Raw genomic sequence first — 12,922 nt, 5'->3', positions numbered from 1 at the left:
TGACTGCTACGATAATCCACAGTGGCGCTTACATATTGAAAAAGGTGATTTGATCGAGATATTAGAAAGAGACGTTGCGAGTTTGAGCAGTTATGACGAGATTCCTCTAAGTGTTTTAGGGGATACAGAGAAATATCATTCAAGTGAGACAACAGAAAGAGATATGCCGGATTACTCCTGCGTGCATGACTACGAATCATACATGGAGTGAGCTTCCAGCAGTGTCTCCCCAAGGAACTCGACCTCCGACTCTTCCTCTCATCCGATGAAACTCCATATACACGGTATGTGAGGAATTGGCTCTACCGCCTGGGGTGATGGTTGATCGGCTATCCTTCATTCACTGTGAGTATTTTCCGCTTCAGGATTGCTAGCGCCGACTGTGCAACGACGAGAGTCACGCTACGCTGTGATTCAGCATGGTTGGTGTTCGTCTTTTACACCTTATTGGACTTACGAGGCTAAGTTTTTTATAATGGGCTCACTCGTCTCTGCTCTACTCCTCTTTCATGTACTAGATTGCTATGAAATCACGAGAGTTGGATCGCTCAGCCCCCCTAAAAATAGGTCAGATAGGTATAAATAGTGCTGACTTCCTACCACTATTCTGTCCTTTTGAAATTCTTTCTCTAATATCTAGTATGTCTATCGAAATGGAGACACAGCAACCACCTATACCAGCCTAGATTGGTAACTGGTATATCCTTGGTTTTGTATATGCAGTAGAAGAAGAGATCATGATAGAGACTCCTGCAGATATATTACTTGAATTTTTTATTATTCCTTTTAATGTGGACTTATCTCTGGATCAACCATCTAGTGAACAGATTGAGGATTAACATAAGTTAAGTATGACTTTAAGAAGTAGGCGTGGTTTATATATGTAGAATTAGATCTAGAGGTAGTCCGCTTTTAGGCCAAAGAGTCTCATCTGATGCCTTCGTGCCTTCGAGCCTGGCTTCTCTAGAGGTTCAGATATTCAGATGTATCGTCCAGCATTATCTTGCATAAACTAGAGACGTGTGATACCGTCTATCTTTCTTGGCGCTTGAGATGTGAGTCTGGGAATTTCCTTTAGCCAACCGAAGATTAAACCTCAACGAGGCCGATACACACCAAAGGTACAGGGGCCAATGTCAGAGCCAATGAAAACTTGGTCTTTGATATAGATAGTGTCACGGGCCCACCGCGGAGGATATATATCTCGGAACATATCTGGGCGGAGATCCGCCCCGTTGGGCCTTTGGCAACGGGCCCCGGAGGATATGCAAGTCAATTATCGACCCCGGAATATATATCTGGCAATATATTGCCTGCATATCCCCCGGATATCCCTATTCGAGCCCTAACGGTTGGCCCGAGCGTAGGGACCTTCGTCTATAAGTATGGGCTTCTCGCCCCCGTAGTAAGTGTTAGAAATCAGCTGTCGTCTTCGTTAGTTTCCAATCAAGTGTTTTCACAGAGTCTTTTCTTGCCCCGTAACAGATAGGTAGCACCACCCGCCCCTGAAAATGGTATCGTACATGCTGGGAATAATCTTGACGCTGATTGAAGGAACATAAGCACGCGATAGCACAAGAATTCATGTCAACAATGCAGATACTGTATCGTATTGCATCGGCAACATCCAACTAGGCATCATGTAGTATAACGATACTTTTCAATTCATGGCTGAAAGTGCAAGCGTTAGCGTCGATTGCAATTGAGCCAATCACGTGAAAGGCAATTTTCAGTCCAAGCAGCAGCGCACGAGCCTTATGTGCCCTGATCACAACTATACTGTCCTCAATTTCTGATACGTTATCACACAGTCACTCCGATATCTGCCACTCCATCTCTTCAGCGGAATAAACCAGAAAGATAGTAACAGTAACATAGTTGAAAATAAACACTATACAGAAGTATAATTTACAACTTAGTATCAAGAATATTAATTGTATTATATAATAGTGTTGATGCTAGATTTTACAGCTAGTCAGTATTTTAGTTAAAGTTTATCTAAGCTGTAACCGTGTCTCTTATCTAAAAAGAGCCTGTAGAAGCCAATTGCAAGAAGGTAAGGGCTTATATCAAAGTCCTACACATCTTGTCATTGTTATGGTCACTAAATATGATATCCAGAGGCAAAGAACAAAGCGCTTTCTTTATGTCGGAACGTCAATTCGTATATCAGCAACTAGGCAAACCTTGCTTCAACGTATACACGCCGGAATGTTGTTATACGCATTCTGGAATACGTATCAAGAGGTAAGAGGCCTCATATAGCAACCCCCCTCCTGTACCCCATTTCTTAGTTAGCAAGAGCAGAATATTAGGAATACAAAGTATTTTCCCTTTGCTTCGAATCATAGGCTTGTCGGGGTAGCCTTTTCCCAATCCAGTTCTTGTAGCCTCTTTTCAATCGTATTGCCTGTTTCCCTTGTAGAGTTACGTAAGGTAATTCGAGAATACTCATCACGAATCGCAAGGCCATTTACCCCGGACTTCGAGACCTGCCCCTCAGTAATTCCCAACCAAGAAACAACCAGGGGGAAACCTTCACACGGCTAAAAGTCTTACGGACGAAGGGAGACACTGGAATATTAACCACCCTATCGTGTATCTGTAATATCGTCCTTTAGTGATGAGAAGGCGACTGTGGAATGAAAGATGTAACGTAAACATGAACTCTAAGCAAGTCACCCCGGGGCAATACTTGACTGACCGGACAGAGAGGACGAATCATATGGGTACAGGTTGAATGTCGCACTTACAGTAGCTACCTCGGACATGTTCTAACCGTCTGCGACGAGCCGCCTATTTCCTGAGATGTGTTCTAGTAGGAACGAGATCCCCGGAAAAGCGAGCACAAAATGAGCGAGTTAAGTTGAAGATCCACCCTGGGACTCTGGACGCTACCGTTTTAATCCCCAGAGTATATTAAATAACTGCATAGTAGTAGCTATTTCACGCTAATTGGCCTTAGTGTTAACGCTACAAGTAGTCTCCCACTTACCTTTCTTCAAACCCGCAACACGAGCGCCACAATCATAATTCATAAACTTTATAGATTTAGTAATTTAATATCAGAATAGAACTTATTAATATAAATATAATACAAATATTAATATTAAACTAGCTTTTAATTTTGATACTCAGTCATACTCTAGTGTTTTTCTTGAAGAGACTCTACATGCGGGACAAAGAAATTCTCTATAACTCATTCAGTAAGGAAAATAAATTATCCTACGGAAATATGAAAGCCCCGGAAAATATCACAGCCTCACGGATTTGCCCGCATGTGGGTCTTCATAGTATGTTTAGCATGACTTAATCCTATCGAACAAAGATTTCTTACTGAGTGCTTCACGTCAACAGGGGCTACAAAAAGATTTAAGTTTAATGGACTGGTCGGCACTGAAAATATCTACGGATGCATTTCTCTATGATTTTGCATTTTCGCTATGCAAACATGGCTTCAATTAACAAGTATTGGGCACTGTATGGGGCCCTGTGCTCCTCCGCGTTGAGCCAAGTACTATTCAAACCCGTCAACGACTTTCAACCACTTGCTGGTCAAACTCCTTCAATTACTCTCGACATAGATACCCTTTTTAACAATCGTGGTTTTGGAACTGTATCTGGTGATGGTAATTTTGACGGCAGTGGTGGTAAGATTGGCTATCTCATAACGTTGAGTGAAAGTGGTCCTGATTGGTATACCTTCATGATAGGTGCATATCCCGCTGTGGACATTCCACCGTCGAGTTTTGTGTACAATGGTATCAACTTCTCGTTTCCCAATTACAATGCAACAGGGAACGACAATATTGTGGTTCTTGGACAAACTGTCAACGTTCCCAAGGGGAGATATCTGAGCTTGGAGATGCTAGCGGCATCCGAGTCTGGTATGCAGTCCGGTCCAGTCACTGCAACTTACTCCGACGGCACAACGAGTACAGGATATGTGCTCGTTCCGCCATGGTGGAGCTGGCCATACCCGGAGGGCGGAGATTTGGTGTTCCCATATCGCATTACTGATGTTGGTGTGGACTACAACCGGACTAATATATTCCAGACAACAAATTGGCTAGATTCATCAAAGGATTTGATATCATTGACGCTTCCTGATCTCGGAACTGGAGTCGGGTCCAGAATGCATGTTTTCTCCATGTCCCTGACACCGATATCTTCGTCCCCTGTACCAGGTCCGAATCTTGAAATTCACTTTGCCCGATCAACCAAGAAATGGGTTGATAAATCCGATAAAACTCAAATCATCGAAGTGGTTGTGAATAATGTTGGCTCTGATTTTGTCTTGTCGAACAACTCAGTCAGTTTAACAGTTGAATCTCCTGGATTGCATACTGTACAGGAAGGGCTCATAAAGAGACTGCGCCCAGGTGATCAAGTTACTGTCGATATTGGCGTCGTGAATAAGCCTGGTATAAAACCTGGTAGTACTGGTAACGCGACGATTGTCTTATCAGGACATGATGTCAAGAGTCATAGATACACATTTAATGCCACGTACGGCATCGGTACCTATGAACCAACCTACGAATCGGTGTACTCGCATGAGTCCCCCAATTGGTTCAACAATGCCAAGTACGGAATTTTTATTCACTGGGGTGTTTACTCTGTCCCAGGGTGGGGAAATACTGGCAATAAGGAGTCTTATGCCGAATGGTAAAATTATATCTTTAATGTAAGAAAGAGCGCCGCTTATACTCTTATAGGTATTGGTGGGCTCTCAATCAAGGACCGGACTCATGGTCACAGACATACCAATATCACCAGCAGACATATGGTCAAAACGTGGTTTACGACAACTTCATACAGAACTTCACAGCAGACGCATGGGATCCTAAAGAATGGGTGGATCTTTTCGCAGATGCAGGCGCTAACTATTTTGTACAAGTCAGCAAGCATCATGACGGATATGCTCTTTTTGACCTTCCAGCCAACGTCAGCACAAGAACATCTGTAGCTCAATATCCATATAGGAACTTATTGAAGGTAACTCACTCTCCTATAACCTTCTAAATAGTTTATTCTAACATGTATTAGGAACTCTTTGATGCTGCCCAGAAATACCAACCACATCTCCATAGGGCAGCGTACTATTCTCTACCAGAGTGGTTCAGTCCAGCTTACGCCAAATATGGCTTTGGGTCCTGGCCAGGAGGTGAGATTCCTGCCGCTGAAACGATTTTGATCGTACGAAAATTCTGAATCACTGCGTAGGAAATGCAACAAATCCGTTTACCAACGAAACGCTTCCTTATACTGGCTTTGTTGATGTGTCTGACTACATCGAAGATATTATAATCCCGCAAATGAATGCTCTCGCGGAACTCGGTTCTGAAATCATGTGGTGTGATATCGGTGGACCGAATAAGACCGCTGAATTTGCGTCTTCGTGGTTCAATCGTGCCGCTCAACAAAATCGCCAAGTATTGATGAACTCACGGTGTGGATTACCTGGTGACTTTGACACCCCCGAGTACGCACGATACTCTGGGGTTCAAGTCCGCAAGTGGGAATCTAATCTGGGCATGGATCCTTTCAGCTTTGGCTACAATAGAGCCACCCCGTTGTCAGGTTATATGAATGCCTCTGCGATCGTGACAAGTTTGGTCGATATTATAAGCAAGAATGGGAACTTCCTCTTAGATATAGGCCCTCAGGCAAACGGCACAATTCTTGAAGTCGAACAGACCAATCTTCGTGATGCTGGTGTTTGGATCAAGTCCCACGCAGAAGCTATTTTCAACACTTCTTACTGGTTTGTGACTCCCGAGGAGGGACAAAACATCCGCTTCACTACAACTCCAGAAGCCTTTTACATCATGAGTCTAAGTCAGCCAAATTCTACCATTGTACTGAACAGTCCCATCCCATGGGTCCCAGGCGACAAAGTCACGGTTGTTGGTGGTGATCAGCACGGCAAAATAGTAGCTAGTCAACAACTGTCCAACGGGTCTGTGCAGTTCAATGTTTCTCAGTCTGTTGCTGATGCAGATCGGTATGCGTGGGTATTCAAGATTACGTACTAAGATTCTGTTCTCTATACATTTTTATGGACATGTACAAATTCAAGCACTGGACCAAGGTGACAATCAATAGTGCGGTGTAGATGGTTCCAGGAGTGTTGCTAAGTCAAAATATTGAACCACATATTAGAGAAAGTTTGTAAAGCTCAATTGCTAACGTTGATAGAATCTTCTTAAAAAATAAAACTCATTATGGACATGATAGCGGAGACATCAATAAAGTTCACTGGAGCTTAAGGGAATTCAGTAGTTGAATCTTCCGTCAATCTATCCAAGTAACGTCCTAAGGCGTGAGAACGATTGGAACCTGCGTTTTATGATTGATAGCATCGGTAGTACTGGCCCCAAACTCCTCAACTACGCAATTCATTTCCACTGTACTCACAGTTAGGGAAGATATTGATGACTTCTAGAGGTATCTGTGAGTGAGGTCTGTAGCCACAGTCTCTCAGAGGCATGTTCGTATTGGAGGACCTCAGGGTTTTGTCTATATGCTACATCTCGATCGAACTATGTAGAAATTTCGTCGGGTGATCGCCAGCCAGGTAAAATAGTCTCGGAATCGTGATGATTTGCGCATGGCCTTACAACATATGTTGTATAACTGAACGTAGGGTCTAAATAATCTTTGAATATCTACCATATAGCCAAATCGGATAATTTTCCGATTAGTACTACTAGCTACATATTAGATTTTACCAACAATCCGTGGGCGTGTTAGCTGCTTTGACACTCTATTTAGAGCTGCGTGCGTATCTACCCACGATATTCGACTGTTTGATATTTTCAACTATTTTATCATCCTGCACTCTATGGTTGAGCTTCCAATGTAAAAAAATGATAGCCATGAGATGAGACAACCACACTTCCCCGCACTTCTAGCTTTCATCGTCCATGGCGTCTATACTCTAGATGTTTTAGTAGGCCGTGGAAAAGAGCGAATCTAGGACAGAAGTCACTACGAAACGTTGTAAATAATTTCTCGTCAATGCTAAAACTGCGTCTACTCATTTCTGATTTTACTCAGGTGACTTGGGATGATATATTAATGGCGAAATAACCATGGTCTTCATGGCTAATTCCATCCCTTTCGGTAGGTGCTTATTTTTTACACGGCTAATGAAGAGTGCTAAAAAGGGGTCAGGCACGTAATAGAAGAATAGGACTGATTTTTTCTATAGACCCCCAGTGCATTTCATTCTATTTGGATGGGCGTCAAAAGATCAAAGTCATCAAGTTGGATTTTGCATCATTTTATGTCGATTGTGCGATAGTAGAGGAAACATGAAGTGAAATAGCAGATGCAAAACGTGCTTAACCAGGATACTTGCAGGTGCTGACGGCGCGTAGCTTTTTTAAAGAGAGTTATATACGACATAGCGGGATAACTGGTCGGTAGTAGTGAAGACAAGTCTTATAACTTTAACTCCAGATTTCCTAAGGCTCTGGCGAGATTCTAGAACTTCATTGATAATCCTACAGAATAGAATATGGAAATCAATAAGATTCAATCAACTAGAAATATCAAATGCTAGGGTTGACAATAAGAGGAAAAATCAATCTTACACGGAACAAATTTTCAGAATTTCAGCCTTTTGTGACACAACTTAATAGGCAGCCTGCGTACGATCTATAAAATAATAATAGCTTGGTGAGCCACCCTACGTACGCGATCTCTACCTCGAATCCTAGTTGGCCCCAGTTGGTGTTCTCCGCGGCGAGCTCTCGCATGAATTCCTCACTCATCTCCACGTGTCGTACCGGGATGCCGTCAATGACGATTCCCCACGTAGGAACACGCACGTACGCGGACCTGCTAAAGGTCTTCACCCAACTAGTGTAGTGATTGTGTAGGACCTTGGCTCCGGCGGCATGGTTCGCGAAAAGATTAATATCACCCAAAGGCAATTGACATGCGGTAATAAAGATGTGGCTGGTGAGAGCCAGGCTTAGATTGCTCTTCACTGCGCGAGCTCTAGCTCACTCAGCTCAGTCTACAAGATCCATTGGTTAGAGCTTCTTCATACAAGCGCACTCCAAATTGTCACAAATTTTCCCTATGATTTCAATATCTATACCTAGCTCCGCACAGCTGACTCCAGTAGTCGACAAACCGACGCTTTGGGACTAAGATGAGCTCACACTCTATATAGCAGCTTGCCAGGTCTGGGCTTGGTACCTTTTCCATTAAATAGCAGAATCAGAGTTGGACGTGCACGTGCCCAATGCTTTGCTTGATTGTGATATTTGCGCGGTGATTGTACAAATTGCAGTGACATCCTCTTGAATCCATTTAAGCAGCCCCTTGAATTCACGTAACGCCTCTGTGCGCTCGCCTTATGTGATTGTGAAGTCTTTGATCTATTGAGCAATGAAATGCTTTGATGAAGAGCGCATCAATGTATTTGCATGATTTGCTCTTTATTATATGTAGTATGAGATCTGTCACTTCTATGAGTTGCTCTATTGTTATGAATTGATTTTTGACGATATTAAATATATAGTATTTAGTTTTTGGATCTGTTCTTGTTTAAATTTCTATCACATGCTTTTCACATGCTGTGAAAATTACTGCTTGATTTGTTCTTGTGTGTTGTTTTGTTATAGTAGTTCTGTTGTGTTGCGCTGAACTCTGCAGAATGAGGTTTTCGTCTATTAATGGTATTGTTATAGCATCTTCCTCTATTGCTAGCGACTTACCTAGTAGAACTAGAATTAATTGATAGCGCTGGATTTGGTGAATAACCTGCGAAAATTACAGCCATTTCCGGCTGGCTCTGGGCGCGCAATTTCAAAAATTCGATTCACGCGTAATATCACATGATTCTGGGATCCAATTTCGGCGAGGGGTCAGGGTATGAAAACAAACAACCAACCAACCAACCAACTAACCCCACCGTAGCCCTCTTGTTTCAGAATCTAACTTTTATGAGAAATGAAACAGTTGATTTATTTCTTGAATCGATCGAACCGACAATATACTCTTTTCTGGCTAGGATCCATCTGACTTTACAGAAGCACGATACAAAGCAGCAATGACAGCGTTCAACGACCTCCCTTCTGAGATCCGCCGCCTCATCTGGGACATAATTCTTTCCCAGCCTCGCGTCGTATGCATAAATATGCGCCCGTTTCCTGAAGAGCATCTCGATACTCTCGCCTTCAACGACGACAATTATGAACCTGAATATGAAGTTCTTTGCCCTACACCTATTCCTGTGCCTTTACACATCTGTTCTGAATCACGTATGCTTGCTCTGGCGCACTATAAACTCACTTTCGGTAATGTCAGGTGTCCCCCCTTGAGGCGAGCAGGAGTATATTATCATGGGTTCAGCGTCAAAGGCGTTCCATACTCGACGCTAACCAAAAGCAATGAAGCTGAGGTGGCGAAACTTTCGCCAAAGGTTTATCTCAACTTCAAGCATGATATTGTAGTGTTTGGCCATCTTTTACCGCACGTAATTTCTAATGAAATCTGTGCATATTTTCCATTCCGGGAACAATTTGACCCGGGAGCACTGCAGAGACTTGAAAGTTTATCACTATGCATTGATGTGGCGAAATCATCACTCTTCTATTTGAATCAACAAGTGGGTTTAGAGCGCTTTCAGAGATTGAGAAATCTTTATCTGCATCTAGATCCTGCCACGTATGATCATAATATGCATCCGAACCGCAAACTGGAGCTTGTGGACTTGAGTCAAAATTCAATGGTAGATGAGGAACGTCAAAGAATTGCGCAGAAATTTGTCGACAGATACAGAGATTTGGCCCAAAATCGGGATATTGTGATCAATGCTGAAGGTACAGAAGGTGTGAAGATAATCTGCCAGGAGGGCCTAAGTAGCTGGAGGTATAAGGATTTGCGAGATTTGTTACTGAGGAATGGGACTAGTCCAGAGGCCATGCTAAAGTGTGTTTTATTAACGGAGTTGACTACTTCCTAGTACGGCTGTAAACGTGCTGTACGTTCAGCACCTTTTTTCTCTTTAGAGGTGTTTGATACTTACCGGTAGACTCACGATTTGAAATTGAAGCTGTATCTTGTGTTCTGTAGATGTATAGTATATACTCACCATCAATTCAAGCTATATTCCAAGTATACAATGCCAGAGGTGCAGAGAGCCACTAATGGATCAGCGACTGTTATAAAAGCTGCTTAAGTATCATACTTCACCTGCTGAATGACCACTGCTGGCAGCTAAAATAAAAAACCATTGTTTTTTCATTTTTGGTTGGTGACGGATCTTCTAGAAGTCTGGCAGAACATATGCACTGTCCCTTGACTTTATAATGGATTCAACGTAACGGGGTCGCCGTACCAGGCATGAAGTAAAACGCAGACTGAAATTTGTCTGAAGCTTCTGCCACTACAAAAAATTGCCGGACCCTAGAAGAAAAACTGGAACGCTGCGGTAGGTGCTTTGCATATTTCTGCAGTTGATTTAGGAGTCGGCAGGTGGGACGGAAATGGTGGCTGTTTCCGTTTCGAGCATTAGGCGACAAGATGAGTCTGGAATGTACTTCTGTAACAATAGCTTGTGCAATGACTGGGCTTCTCGGCAGAAAGCAGTTTATGCTATTACTAAATCGAGCTGATGGTATGATTGATTGGAGCCAAGCAGATAGCCTAGCTGTTGTGCAGCAACCAGATATCAGGCTATTAATCCAGCCCTCTCCGGTTTTAAGTCATGGCCCTAATCCAACCCTAATCCCGATGTAGAATTCTCAACGCAGCATCTACGACTGGATGTGATAAGGCTATTGAACAAGGCAAGTCACAAATTTGAACGTAGTGCCTAAAATTACTGGCATCAAACGGGACCAACTATTGTCTACTTTATTCTATTTCCATTTTCAATTGTTTTCTGCTCTAATAGTACATAACATTCAGCAGAGCCGAAGCGCAGACCACACTGCCGGTTTGAGACATGTTCAGGCACGGGTTCAGAGGTGAATTCGTACAGTATGGAATGAATTTTTATCACCATACATGTATTTATTGTAAGTATCAAAAGGTATCGTAATTTTTCCGGATTCAAGTTATTCCCACACTAACCTTTATCGTGTCGTTCCTTCGCAGTGTTTCAGAGGAAGTTAGTGCCATGAATGAATGCTAGGTTAAGCATTCGGTTCCAAATACTCGAGCTTGAAGTGGACGTTGACGTCATCAAGATGTTGTCAATGTGGGTCTGGCCCGTTCCGCTATAAGAGCCTGCCCCGCCCCAATCCAGTACGTTCTGCACCCAGGCAGCATCATTATACTGGGCCAGAGAAGTTACCTATTATAATGCGGAAGTGGCCTTACATGGGCGGTGGCCAAGTTCCTTTTCTCAAATGTCTGGACATATCTCAAGTACAATGCCTTCAACCCCCCCGACAGATAGACTGTACCTCTCAGATGAAGAGGCTCTTGCAATAACAGTGTCGCCAGGTGCACTGTGGAATTATAGCCAGCAGCATTTCCTGAACCCTCCGAAAGCCTTTCTCCAGGTCACAGGTTCCCACTTGGTAAAAGACGGATCTGAACAGATGTCGACTATAGATTTTGATATCTGGATCGATTGCTCGGAGTATAGTGAACTTGAGTGGATACAGATCAAGGACAGTACCGGTACCGTCGTTTACAGCAGGTCATCCGCTATAACATCGGAACTCGACAGTCCACTTGGTCAATGGTATCAACAATATACCAACAACTTATCACAACAAAATGGGTATATCATCCCTCGGATCTGGCGATTAGATGTCACCGCTAACCTAATTACGCAGCTTTATGGTCATTAAAGAAGTTTCACAATATGATAAGGCCGCCATATCAGCTCAAATAAAACTCCTTGCGGATGGGGTTGTTTACGGAGGCACTCTGACGACTAAATTTCATCATCTTGGACTACAGATCATTGTGCCATCTATTAACCCGTCTTTGACATTTCATCAAAAACCTGAAGTGAAGAGCTGCTGGAGTTATAAATGGCCATTTACTGACTATAGTCAGAATGTGTCAAAAGATATCTTATATGCTAAGCACCTGCAAATCGCAATGGTCGATCGACTAAAGGGTTGGATTACACTTGGAGATCTACCTCCACAGATGGGAATGTCTCCGCTCCGCAGAGGTATAAGAATGGGTAATCGCGAAATTGTTTCCTCTACCACTGTGCCCACAGAGACTGGAAATTTTACACGGTCAACTATAAGATTTAGCAAGTGGGGCTGCGATGAGATCAGTAATTAATTAATCGAGCTAAGATTTTTGCCAATTTACAGCAAATTTGTAGTGTTTCACAAGTCGAGGAGAGCCATTGACAGATAAGTCGTGATTCATATACTATAAGCCAATAATCCCTCTCTTCGCTCATGTACTTAAAAGGTTATCATTTCTATACGAGTAGGTTCGGATAGAAATGGGAAGTAAGGTATGGACAGACTTGGAAAGTGCAGGGTTTATATGAATTATATTAGAAGCAAAGGCTGTAAAAAAGCTAATCTCTAGAAATGATATATAATTCTTTCTCAGAAGAAAATAGGACGGAGAGAGAAGAAAGGTAGGCTATAGTGATATATCTTAATGTACATCTATAACATATTCCTTTGTAGGGTGTAGTAAGATAACGCATTAGTGATCCTAAATATTTTGCTTGATTGCTTGTCTGACTGACTGATACATTTCAGGATATCTAATTTGACTATACTATTATGCAAAGAGGTGGCAAAGTCAACTAGAAGTGCGTAACACTGTATCGACTTCTTATCATGGTGGTAAGTGGTAGGGGAAAAAGATATCAATAAAATCAATAGCAATAACAATCACGATATATCAAGTACTCTTTATGCTAAATCGCACTGGAGTATCTCTTAGCTGCAGCGATACGGAGGTAGCT

At 42.6% G+C, this 12,922-nt stretch overlaps 1 protein-coding gene across 1 annotated transcript; it reads left to right on the top strand.

Annotated features, from left to right (window-relative positions):
* Positions 1 to 3,451: 3,451 nt before the first annotated feature.
* On the top strand, positions 3,452 to 6,038 carry BHQ10_009471 (uncharacterized protein; the record flags this gene model as incomplete). The annotated part of the gene is made up of 4 exons (XM_040882390.1): positions 3,452 to 4,668; positions 4,719 to 4,998; positions 5,050 to 5,167; positions 5,227 to 6,038. The coding sequence occupies 4 exons, from the start codon at positions 3,452 to 3,454 to the stop codon at positions 6,036 to 6,038; spliced, it is 2,427 nt and encodes an 808-aa protein (XP_040737973.1).
* Between the last annotated feature and the right edge of the window lie 6,884 nt (positions 6,039 to 12,922).

This window comes from Talaromyces amestolkiae, assembly GCF_001896365.1.
Source record: "Talaromyces amestolkiae strain CIB chromosome Unknown scaffold24.1, whole genome shotgun sequence".
NCBI lineage: Eukaryota > Fungi > Ascomycota > Eurotiomycetes > Eurotiales > Trichocomaceae > Talaromyces > Talaromyces amestolkiae.
Note: the sequence above shows the minus strand (reverse complement) of the source record. Positions and strands in the feature narration are given on the sequence as shown.